At 41.2% G+C, this 12,709-nt stretch overlaps 1 protein-coding gene across 7 annotated transcripts in view; it reads right to left on the reverse strand.

Moving 5' to 3' along the window:
* Positions 1-8,496: 8,496 nt before the first annotated feature.
* Positions 8,497-12,709, reverse strand: part of RPS6KC1 (ribosomal protein S6 kinase C1) — a 138,366-nt gene continuing 134,153 nt past the window's right edge. For all 7 annotated transcript variants that reach the window (XM_033093397.1, XM_033093398.1, XM_033093396.1 and 4 more), the window contains one exon: positions 8,497-10,638. In XM_033093397.1, coding sequence (XP_032949288.1) covers positions 10,528-10,638 — 111 coding nt within the window. In that variant the 3' untranslated portion in view covers positions 8,497-10,527. The remainder of the gene's footprint in view (positions 10,639-12,709) is intronic.

Consider the following 12,709-nt stretch of genomic DNA (forward strand, 5'->3'; position numbering starts at 1 on the left):
TAGGAGTTTATAACCTAAGAATCCAACACACATCCGCCCCGTGAAGCACGACCACACTCCCGAGTTTCCAGTCGTGGCTCATACTGGCTTGCCATGCCAACTGGGGCAAGTCAAGTTCCTCCATTGTAAAACACAGAGTGCATCACTGCACAGGTTGTGGGGAAGAAAGGAATCATGGAAGCCAACACAGCCTGCTCAACCATGACCTGCGTCCTGGGCACAGGAACCCTGCGTTCTTCATCTGGCTGTGCCCCTCCCTGCTTCGGACAGCGCTTGACACGTTCTGAGCACACATCTTCTTGTACCTTGAAAAAAGTACCAGCAGCCCTATTATGTGGTAATTAATTTTAAAAGCTCCTCAGCTTCATCAATGATGACAAGAGTTAGTATGTCCGTGTCTGGGGGCTGGAGAGGCTAGCCTCAAAAAAGGACCCTTCACATTGAAGAAATGGCCTTCACTCCAAAAGTCAACCATCAGAAGACAGGGAAGAGCTGAGCTTTTAAAATGCATTTTTTATTATTCAGCCTTCAGCAGAAATGTCACCTTTCTAAAGCAAGCTGTTATCATGCGCTCCCCGTGCCAAACAGGCGCCTCTAAGGAGCAGGATTTTATCTCCACGTTTTTAGTGATTTGTGTTTCTCTTTCAAGGAGCTCCATGCCTTAAGGCACCTGAAACACTAACAGCACAAGAAGGTAAGGTTACGCGAGGGGCAGACTCCAACCACATGAAACGGGGATCTTTGCAAAACAGGTCCCGGATCAGCATCAAAGCTATAGTCTGCAGTCACCCTCCCCAATAATTCCTGTCCTCTCAGTGCTGCTGTTTCTGGTGGGCTCCTTGGTCGAAACCATATTCTCAAAGAAACTCCGTTTTGTGACAGGACCCCCATTAGCAGGCTCAGCCACATGACAGGCCCAGAAGCAGCCAGCACAACTGCCGGCAACGCTTGCCAATGAGCCAGATGCTGCCACATATTGGCATCTGGGTCCTGGAATAGCAACCATGTTCTCAGTCTGGCTAGGGATTCTGACCCTAGCTCCGGAAGGAGACAAAGGAAGGAAAGAAAGAGACAGAGCAAGTGGAGGGAGGGCAGACTGTGGAAGAGTCTCCTGGTAATTTCCCTACCATGGATTTAGAGCTTCCACAACAAAAGACTCGCTGGAAAGCTGCTACCAGTGCTGCTGCAATGGGCGGGAGAGGTAGAGATGGGGAGCCTTCTAAACCCTGCGAGCTATTTTGGCACCTGGGGAGTGGGGGTGGTTGGTTCAAAAGGAGACAGCTGCAGCAGGCAACAACTGCTCTCCCCTCCTCTGCCTCAAACCATGATAGCCCCCAGTGGAGATAAGCTACTGGATAGAGCTTAAATCGGCAGCAGAGGGACCGAGAGTGGCAACACCAGGATGACTGCCGCTTTCTGCTTTCTGGGTGCCAAGATTTACCAGTGCCAGGAAGGCTGGCTAAATGGCGAGGGTGAGATCCAGACCAGCAGGATCACAGAAATCCTTACACTCAAGACAGGTGTGATTGGGACATTCTGGTCACAGGAACAGGGTGCAAGCAAAAGGAAGCCCCGTGCCTTGCAGTGACCTTTGACACTAAAGTATATAGCCACCTGCGCGAGACTTCCGGTCCTGCCGGCGTCATATGAGGTAGAGGGATGGCCCAGGACGATGGATTGAACTGAGGTAAGTTTTGTTTGAGTTAAGAGGTGAGAAAAATAAAAGCAGCCAGTTTTCTCAAAATATCAAATTCTATCCAGCATCCCCTTTACCCATTTCATGTTTGTCAGGAGTTGCTCGGGGCCTTACACTCGACAGGTTATAGGAGCAAGAGAATGAGAGACCAACTTCACAGTGGAAGGAGTCCCAGCCTTTGCAGCCAGAAGGTGAGGGGAACAACCCCAAAAGTCATTTCCCAGAAGGAGGGTTCATTCTCTTAGGGCCAAATTGGCTTCTATCTGTTCACCAGACACTGTATTCATTCCCTCTGGTCACACTCGGGTGTGTGGGGCGAAATAGGGGTGTTAGTGGGAACCTCTGACTCCCATTAGAAAAAATTGTGCAAAGCATGTCCTATCGGTGGTGGTTTAAGCAATGCCATTTTTAAAAAAGAAGGACAGCACCGTACTATTGAGGCCGAGTCCAGGCATAGCAAGACCATAGAGACAGAGGAAGCAACTGCTGACACTAAATCCCACTTACTGAAAACGTGAAATTATCCAGTTTGCAGATGCTCAATGAGAGGTCAAATACACACACACACACACACACACACACACACACGTATGTATATGATGGTCACAGTATTTTTCATTGATGATCTCATCTAATAATCTTGGTACCTTATAAACAAGAAATATTAAAGTGAAAAATAAAGACAGTGGGTCACCCACATTCCCCTCACCCCCACACATACACAACACAACCTTCAGGGAACATCTAATACATTTCACTTGACTCCTGTGATGCTTGATGCCCATTTTCAAAAGGCAAAGCCAAGTTCGCCCAGAGTGCATACCCAGCTGAGGACCTCAGGGCTAACGAGAACACTGAGCAGCTCTGCTGTGACATCAGAATCAGTGAGAACATTTTGGTGTCTTTCCCAAACTTGGCTTAGTCTTTACATTAAGCTTTTGAATAATACAGGGATCAAATACTAAATGTCCACTGTTGCTCTGCTTACAGGGCATAAAAACTCAACAATATTCAAGTAATCAAGAATGTTGTAATTGTAATGTCGTGTTTATTCTGTTTCTAAAATGGATTTGAGGTAACAGAAGCTGTTGAAAAAAGGTGGGTATTTGACTTGAGAACTACTCTGACAGAAGGTGCAGAGTCTCTTGAGGGAACAGAACCATGCCCCCCTCCTCTGTTCTCCGTTTATCAGCTGGCTCTTCCCCTTGCCTCTTCCTTTCCTTGTCCTCATTATCTGTCTACTCCTGTCCTTGTCCCCAATGAGGCAAAGACTCCTTGGGCCAGTCTCCTGGGAAATATGCTAAGCATTGGGAAATGTCTTCAAACTCAAAACACACACCACAGGGAGTGAAGCTTATATTCATACAAGGCAGAGGTGATAAACTGATGTTAAACTAACCCAGTGGTTCTCACACGTGATCATGTGTCAGAATCACCTGGAAGAACTTGTAAACACCGACTGTTGTACAGGCCCCCGAGTTCTGATTCGGTAGACTGGGGATAGGGTTTGAGAATTTGCATTTCTTCTAACAAGTTTTCAGGTGATGCCCATGTTGGTCGTCTGAGATCACTTCTGTTTTTCATTTCTCTGAAACTTTTTTATTTGGGAATAATTTCAAACTTAAAGAAAAGTTGCAAGAGGAGGAAAAATCACTTTGTTCCCTTGACCCAGATTGGGTCCACTTTTCAAGAACCACTGAGCTAAGTGAGTGTATGTCAGAGGTCTGGTACAAAGAGAACAATCCCTGGCAGGATGGAATGCCTTCTAAGAGCAAGAGCAGAACGCTACCCAAATAGAAAGCAAACTAACGATTAAAAAGTGGGAAGAAGTGTCATAAAATGATGAAAGAGAGGTGGGGCCCAGGAGGGGTATGCACTGAACAGTAATATTACCAATCAATGGGGGAAAGGGCATGAGTTCTCCTGATTTTTCTCTTTGATGATTCCTTGGGGCTGATTTTACAAATAACAAACCCATAATCTGCCAGTATAAAGTATAAGCCAGCTTCAAGAAAAAAGGAAAGCAATTATTTGATAGGGAAACTCTACTCTGTACACTTGAGCGACATGGACGAGAGGATTATGCACCCTTTCGTATTCTACCAACTTAACTCAGGACTTTATCTCTTGCCTGAATTTCTGCAATAGCTCCTAACTGATCTTTCTGCCTCTATCGCTCTCTTTCCAATGTATTCTCCATCCTAACCCTAAAATTATCTTTTTAACAGTAGGCTGTAATACCAGCTCTCTAAGAACCTTCGCTAGTTCCCTACAACCTAGAGAATGACGTCCAAATGTCTCAGCACGGCATTTAATCTGGCCCCAAGTTACCTTTCAAATCCATATTACCTACAAATCAGCCAAAACATTTTCCCCATCTCCACGCCTTTGTACACAACTTTTTATTTTTCTGTTGTTCCTCTGGAAACTTTCCTTCTCCCCAAACAAAATCTTGGGGGGTGGGGGGTAAGTCCTTGTTTAAAAATACTATTCAAACTTCAAGGTTCTGCCCCAGTACAGGAAGACTTCCTGTAGTTCCTTAGATCTTTCCTTTGTGTGCTCACCGTCCTCTATCTGTACCTTATAACACAACATTCTGCCCTACTTATTATTTATGCTTTCTTTCCCCTGGGTTTTATAAGGTCCTTGAAGGCAGGCACAGCGTCTTTTGTTCAGTGACCAAAGAAGCACCCAAGGTGGGAGGAGGGTAGATGAAGAGAAGATGGAAAGGAAGAAGAAGAAATGAGAAAACAGGAGGAGGGCATGGCAAGGGGAAAAGTTCAATTTTAAAGTTTTCTTAATCATTCAAAAACTTTTGGTTGAAGACAGATCCTTCAACTATTTAACACATTTTCTTTCCAGAACAATCCCAAGAGACTGTACAGACGTACAAATTTCCTTTTGTTTTGCCAACACTACACACCTTCCTATTTTCTATCTATGCCACTATTGAGTCAAATATATGTCTACATAGATCTCCCCTTGGGATAAGGGCGACTTATCACTGCAGCCGTTATTTTGGCACTAAAATAGGCTCAAGTCCCTTTACATTTGTCAAATCCGCTTTGACTTTAGCCTCCTGGGAGGGGAGGGGAGAGTGATCAAACTCCTGCTTTGCGGATTAGGTTTAGGAGGAATTTGATCAACGTTCCTGAAGAGTTTATGAATTTTTTTTGCGATTTACAAAAGCAAAATGCCAGCAACTCTAAGTGTGACCAAAAGCTGGTTGTCATTCTTCCTCATCACATTCAGTAAAAGGTATTCTTGCCCAAAGAAATCACGGCAGCTCTTCACAGACACACATGGTCTCTTCCTTGACCACCACTGTCTTCAGCAAGGAGATGGACATAGTACTAACTCTAGAAAAGCTTGTCACTTAATCCTTTCCAAAGAGGCAGGTCAGCCTCTCTTTTCCTGGGATAGTAGAAATAGCTTGTTTCCACCTAACTCTTCCTGGAGGAAGAACACAGAATTGCACTTTAAATCTAGCTCAACAAAGAAGGCTCTCGAGATACTTGGGCCCACGTGCCTGACGGCTGCCCTCCTTAATTTCTCCAGACCATCACTCAATTTACCTTTTTTATTACATCTCCACAAATTTTCTCTGCTTCGATTTCTTCCTGGGATGAGACATCTGGATCAAAGAAGAACATGTGATAAAGACAAAAAATGCAAAGTTATACCATCTGACTGTATCACCACTATCGTAAATCTTCCCCAAAAGGAAGCTTGTGCTCTGGTTTCCTGTTTACTGTCCTTGAGAGAGTAAGTGATGCCGAGTCACAAAAACCTGTAGTATTTTGCTTCCCATTTCCCTACTGCTATTCTATTTACATCTTTATTTAAAAATAGCTGACTTCACAGCTTTTGCCATTTGGTAACACTTCAACATAAGGACTTAATGTGAAATCCTTAAAATGAGCTGATCAAATACTCAAAAGTCCAAATTACCTAGACTGGCGGAGGTTAATGTTCTGCATTAAATAGGAACAGAAAGTATCAATTTTGTACTCTGATGATGCCTGCCAAAGAACTAAGTCAAATAAACACATAAAATATGATAGGTGAGGGCAATAGGGTAGGAATACATCACAGTTATTGAGAAAGGTCTAAGAAGTGAGCAAATGTAGGTGTGTCCTAACCTCTTTTCACCTCCATATACTTGTATCTGGACCTTTTCCAGTGCAGAGCTGACTGAGAAGTAACCTTCTACTATTTCATTCTATTTGTAATTTTTATAGCCACATAACCACTAAGGGCTATGCTACTGAGAGGATCTGGGTAGCATACCCAAATAAGGATCTGGGATTACTAGAAAAATAATTACAAGACAACAGGTAAGTACCAATTTAAGACTGTCATTAACCTTGTCTTTCTACAACGTTGGTTTATCAAATCAGTTCACTCTGTAACATACAAAGTCCATCATATGCTGGTGGAGCTTAGAACACACCTACATTTTCATTCTATAGGTGAGGGAACAGGTCTAGAATAGTTATTGGATTAAGGTTAAAGGCTAGTCACAGAGATAGGATCAGAACACCACTCTAAGACTTTCCATTAGAGTCCACAATCCTCAAAGAAAGAGCTTGAAATACCAGGCTCCGTTACCCAGAACATTTAGCTAGACCAGAGGTACAGCAACTACTCTAAGATGATCCACTCGATGCCATGGCCTTTGCTATAAAGTAACCCCTAAGAGAGTCCAATAAAGATACTATAAGGTGCCCCTAGAGAGGCAGAGAGCATGTCAGTGCTATTGTCAGATTTCTTTCTGTTTGGATTCATAAACGATGGGCCAGTGATTTCAATCAAGGTGTCCTACGTACGGGGTCCTAACATGGTCTTACTGGTCAGAGTGTGAGTGTTATTTGTAAGTTTTATACTCTTCAGGATAAGCATTACAAGGAAGCAAAACTCAGGATTGGTTCACAATGACTCTGAAATAAAATAGGATAGGAAAAGCTTGAGGGTCAAAACACAACAGGAATTGTAGCTGTTTAAAAATGTTTAAAAGGCAGGTTTAAATATATCGTCAAGAGATCAGTTATTATAACAAGTGACTTGAAAAGAGCTATGTCTCAAAAAGTATTAACTCATGTGATAGTTAAAACAAATTGCATTCTTTTTTACTCTTGTGGGGGCTTAACTTACCCATCTGTGAAATAGAAATGGTAGATTTTCGTATCATTACTTTAAGATAGGTGGCAATACACCATAATGTTATTGGCAACCTGATGGAAAAGCTTTCTTAAAAAAGCATAGCAAGGGGCGGGCCCAGTGGCTCAGGCGATTGGAGCTCCATGCTCCTAACTCCGAAGGCTGCCGGTTCGATTCCCACATGGGCCAGTGGACTCTCAACCACAAGGCTGCCAGTTAGATTCCTTGACTCCCACAAGGGATTGTGGACTCTGCCCCCTGCAACTAAGATTGAACACGGCACCTTGAGCTGAGCTGCCACTGAGCTCCCGGATGACTCAGTAGGTTGGAGCGCATCCTCTCAACCACAAGGTTGCTGGTTCGACTCCCGCAAGGGATGGTGGGCTGCGCCCCCTGCAACTAGCAACAGTAACTGGACCTGGAGCTGAGCTGCGCCCTCCACAACTAAGTTTGAAAGGACAACAACTTGACTTCGAAAAAAGTCCTGGAAGTACACACTGTTCCCCAATTAAGTCCTGTTCTCCTTCCCCAATAAAATCTTAAAAAAAAAAAAAAGCATAGCAAAATAATAGTCAATGACATTGGTAATTTCATATAAAAATATGAAATCAAATGAGAGCGACTCGAACAAATGTTTGCACATCAATGTTCATGACATTGTTCACAATAGCCAAAAGGTGGAAACCTTATTGTTCACAATACCCAAGGGCCACTGACAGATAAATGGACAAACAAAATGTGGTCTATCCATAAAATGGACTATTATTCAGCCTTAAAAAGGAATAAAATTTTGATATATTCTACGTCATGGATGAACCTTGAAAACATTATGCTAAGTAAAGTAAACCAAGTACAAAAGAAAAAATATTATATGCTTTCCACTTACAAAGACTTAGAAAAGTCAAATGCATAGAGACAGAAAGTGAAATAGTGGTCACCGGGCCGGGAGAGTAGGAATGGGAAGTTGTTGTTTAAAGGGTACAAAGTTTCAGTTTGGGATGATTACAAAGTTCTGAGATGCATAGCGGTGATGGTTGAATAAAAATGTGAATGTACTTAATGCCACTGAATTGCATACTTAAAAGTGGTTAGAATGGTAAATACTACATTATGTATATTTACCACAATAAAAAACAAATGAGAAATACTAAGTGGCAGGTTCTTTTATGATTTTGACCCCTAGGACATATGCTTAAAAGTCAGCATCAGCCACAGCATTAGAAATGTGATTTCTAATATACTTATACACCATCAAATGTAAACAGACTTGAGTTCATCAACCCAAAGCCATCTGTCCTGTGTATTTATTACTTATTAGGCACGGTCAGAGGAATGAGTCGTGGGAGACCAAGATTGGTCTATTAGAATTTATTTGGCGTGTTTCAGCTGCGGGAGGTCATGCTAGAAAAGACCATAACCTCTCCGAGCAAGGAGTGGTATAGAGTTTTATAAGGGGGGTAAACGGGGCAGTTTCCCCTTCAATGCTTCAGGGGGTTTTCGTTGACAAAGGGTTTCAGGACATGACCAAGTCCTCCAACTCCACTCCCTGGTCCCAGGTCGCTGTCCGGACCACCCAGGCCCACCCAGGTCCGCTGATCACAGGCCCCTAGGAGATAAAGCAAGAAAGGATCAAGACGAGATGGCTTTTAAGATAAGGTTTCTGCTCCTGGCCTAAATATGGCTTAACATTACTAAAATAATTCATGTCCACCATGATTATGAATGATGCATTTACACGAAGCACAAGTTCCAATCAAAAATACAGAGAGAAATCGAAGCAATGGAATTGTGTCAACTCATTGACACAGCAACCATCTGTTGACATTGCTGTTCTCTGAATCCATGGGACCAAAATCACGTGGTAGGGCTGGGAGCTTCACCTTAGTTGTGAAGTCCTACTTTGGTGTCACAGGGCACTTCTGGAAGGAAGCGCTTTAACGGCTGGTTCTAAGTACTTGCAGATTTCCTACCAGTCCTACACAGGAAGTCATTCTTCTGCCTCACCTGCATGTGTTCCTGTTATGAGGCCAGGGGGCTGGTAAGTTGAAATCCAGTTCCAGGGAGTGATGTCATCTTGACTGAGCTATGATCCTGGTGACCTGCTCCCCATCCTGGTGTTGTCACAGCCCTTCAGCTGGGGTTCAGGTTATAAGGGGACCAAAAAGGAAAAAGGGGGAGTAGGATAAGAGGAAAAGAAAAAATGCTTGCACATTTCCTTTGTTTCACTAACGCATTTTCTGCTTCCACTGAATTGGACGGGAGGACCTAGCCGATGGCAGATGGAAGCCTTGGAGTACGGATGGGCTCTCACACAGCTCAAAAATACGAAGGAGGAAAACACACAGGAAGCTTTCATTATTTCTGGTGGCATCTAACTTGGAAATAGTGACTTATATTTCTTCTTTGCAGAAAGTTAAAAAAAACAGACATGAACACTTTAAAAATAATTGTAAATTGTTGTAAACAATGCATGATTACAGGAGCTATCTTAGCAACACAAAGAAATAACAAATACAAATGTTGGAGATAGGTAAATACCCATACTCTTTCTATACATTGTCAAGTAGATTAGAAGGTCAGATCTGGAAATCCCATCGTTATAGGTAATAAAATAGGATTGCCGTTCAATTCCATTTAGATGAGCTCCTTTGGTTCTTAGCATGTCAAGATAAAAATCTAAAATGAAGTCGAGCATAAGAAGCAGCAGAAATTGCTAACATTCAAAAATGAAAGGAAGAGAGGCTTTTCTACTAAAAACAAAACAAACAAAAACAACTTCAAGAATTAAATGAAGGAGAGATTTGAATTTTTGCCACGTTTATTTTACATCATGATTTCTTAATCCTTATCAAGTTGACACAATTTGGGAAAATAAATACTCCTTTCCCTTTCTTGTTGCATATGTTTTAGTAGGGGTAGGAGGAACAGAATATGAGCGAATAGGCAAAAGGTTTAGGAAGTCGAAAAATACGGTTGAAGAGAGTGACAGAGTGAGTGTGCTTATGAACCCTTCTGTAAGCAGTCTCAACCAACCAATTACTAAGTAGGCATCATGAAGCGTTTTCTTCTCATGTGGACTTCTGACAGTATGAAACGATTTGGGTCCACATTCAACATCCATTAATTATATGGCTTCATGGTACACATTTCCTATCAGGCATGATGTGCATTCTTTTTCCCTCACTTTTTTAAGATCCATAGATCATATTATTCATGAAGCACTTGTAGTATATTATCCAACAAATATTAATTTGATCATATATACCAATCTTGGTTAGCAGAAAGCATGGTTAGCTGCCATGTCAAGGTCCTCCTTTCAAGTACCATTTAATTCTACACTTGGAGTTCCCTATCAGAGGAAGTTCTTGAAGGGCATTCTTCTTTCAGTTGAGTTTACAACTCATCTGTGACATTAAATGCAGATAAAATAAACATCACATCTTGGTTAAAGGTTTGTACATAACAGCCCCTTGCGAATGTAGCCAGGATCTTGTCCAGACACTAATTGTAGAAGAATTGTCTTGTTCAGCCTTTTCTTCCCCCGTTTCCTCTAAACGTCGTGATCCCAGGGCTCTGGGCTCCACAAGTGACTGGGCGGCAGAGGCGCCTGTGTGCTGGAGACGCCTGTCCCAGACAAGATCAGAATGTGTGCAGGTAGCCCTGCATTACGTTCATCTCGTCAGTTCTGCCCAGTCCACAGGGGTAAAAAATGGATGAGATTTGATATCTTCAACACCGGCAACTCCGGCACCAAGACGCTCCACAGGGTTGAACTGCAAGAGCTAAAAAAGAGGATTTAGTGACTAACAGGAATCCAATAAGCAAATCAAAGGAAAATAAAACATGTATGAAAGGAGAGAACGTCTAAATTAAACTCAGTGACAAATGGACTTAAAAGCCAACTGACTCTGTTTCCTCGAAAGGGAGTATGTCTAACATCACTCTAGCTGCTGGGTGACTAGAGAATTTGGGAGACTCAGTAAGTCTTTCAGCCCCTAGTAAATTATATATGCACTGGGACTAAACTTTACCAGAGTCTGAATTAGCCAATTTTTATTCCAAAATTGTTTTTTTTGAAATAGCTGACCCAATGTGGAATAATTAGATCCACTGACTAAAAAGTGTTTTGACTTCCTCACTATTAAGAATCATATATAAAATAAGTTAGTAATATTATATTGTATGCAACAGAATTGTTGAGTGTGGGAAAACAGAAGGAGTCATATACGATTATAGCAGACTCTGGGTGTGCTGGAAGAATGTGTCTTGAGACATACATATATTCTCAAATTTTTGAGGGATAATTTATATAGCATAAAATTCACCTATTGTAAACGTACAATTCAATGATTCTTAGTAAATTTAAAGAGTTGTGCAACCATTACCACTATGCAGTTTTAGAATACTTTGATCACCCTAAAGTTTCCTGTGCTGTTTGCAGTTAATCCTCACTTCCATCCCAATCCTAGGCAACCACTGATCTGCTTTCTGTCTCTTAAACTTGCCCTTTCTGGATATCTTATGTCAATGGAATCATAAAATATGTTGTATTTTGCAGCTGCTTTCTTTCACTTCACACAATGTTTTTAAGATTCATGCATGTTATAGCAGGTATCAACAATCCATTCCTGTTTATTTCTGAACAGCATTCCACTGTTTGGATATAACACATTTTCTGAATCTATTCACCAGACAATAGACGTGTGGACTTTTCTGGTTGAAGCTAGAATGAATAAAGTTGTTTTTAACATTTGCATATATATCTTTGTGTGGACATACAGATGTTTTCATTTCTCTTCTGGACATTCCTAGGAGTGGAACTGCTGAGTCATGTGATAAGCTTATGTTTAGCTTTTAAAGAAACTGCCAAACTTTTCTAAAGTAGCTGTGCCATTTTACATTCCCACCAGCAGTGTATGAGGGTTCCAGTTTCTCTACATCCTTACCAACACTTGATACTGTCTATCTTTTTTATTATAGCCTTTCTAGTGGGTATTGGTGGTATCATATTATGGCTTTAATTTGTATTCCCTAATGATTAATGATCTTTTCATGTCCTTCTTAGCTTCCTCGGTGAATCTGCCATTTTTATAAGTGGTCTGTTTGTTGAGTTATAAGAGTTCATTATACATTCTGAATACAAGTCCTTTATCAGTTACATGATTTGCAAATATTTTCTCCCAGTCTGTGGCTTGTCTTTTCATGTTCTTACTAATGTCCTGAAGTGTAAAAGTTTTTAATTTTAATGAAGCCCACATTATCAATTTTTTTCTTTTTGGTGTAATATCTAATAACTGCTTGCCTAACCCAAGGTCATAAAGATTTTCTCCTATGTTTCCTTCTACAATTTTTATAGTTTTAGCTCCCATAGGTCTATGAGCTATTTTGAGTTAATTTTTACATATGGTACAAAGTAAGGGTCTTAGTTCATTTGGTTTGATAACATGTGAATATTTATTTTCCCAGCACCATTTGTTGAAAAGACTTTTTCACCACCCAATTATCTTGGCATCTTTATTAAAAATCAATTGACCATAAGTGTATGGGTTTATTTCTGGACTATCAATTTCAATCCATTGAGTTGTATGCTTATCTTTGCTCTAATAACACAGTAATTAAGTAATTATTGTGGCTTTATACTGAGTGTGGAAATCAGGTAGTGTAAGTTCTCCAATTTTGTTCTCTTTCAAAATTGTTTTGAACATTCTAGGTCCCTTGCCTTTTCATATACATTTTGGAGTCACCCAAAGATTTCCCAATCTTGCTCATCTTTTCAAAGAACCAACTTTTAGTTACCTTGATTTTTCTCTTTTGTATTTCATTGATTTCTCTTCCTTTCTTCTGCTTGCTTTA

Source organism: Rhinolophus ferrumequinum, chromosome 22, assembly GCF_004115265.2.
Source record: "Rhinolophus ferrumequinum isolate MPI-CBG mRhiFer1 chromosome 22, mRhiFer1_v1.p, whole genome shotgun sequence".
NCBI lineage: Eukaryota > Metazoa > Chordata > Mammalia > Chiroptera > Rhinolophidae > Rhinolophus > Rhinolophus ferrumequinum.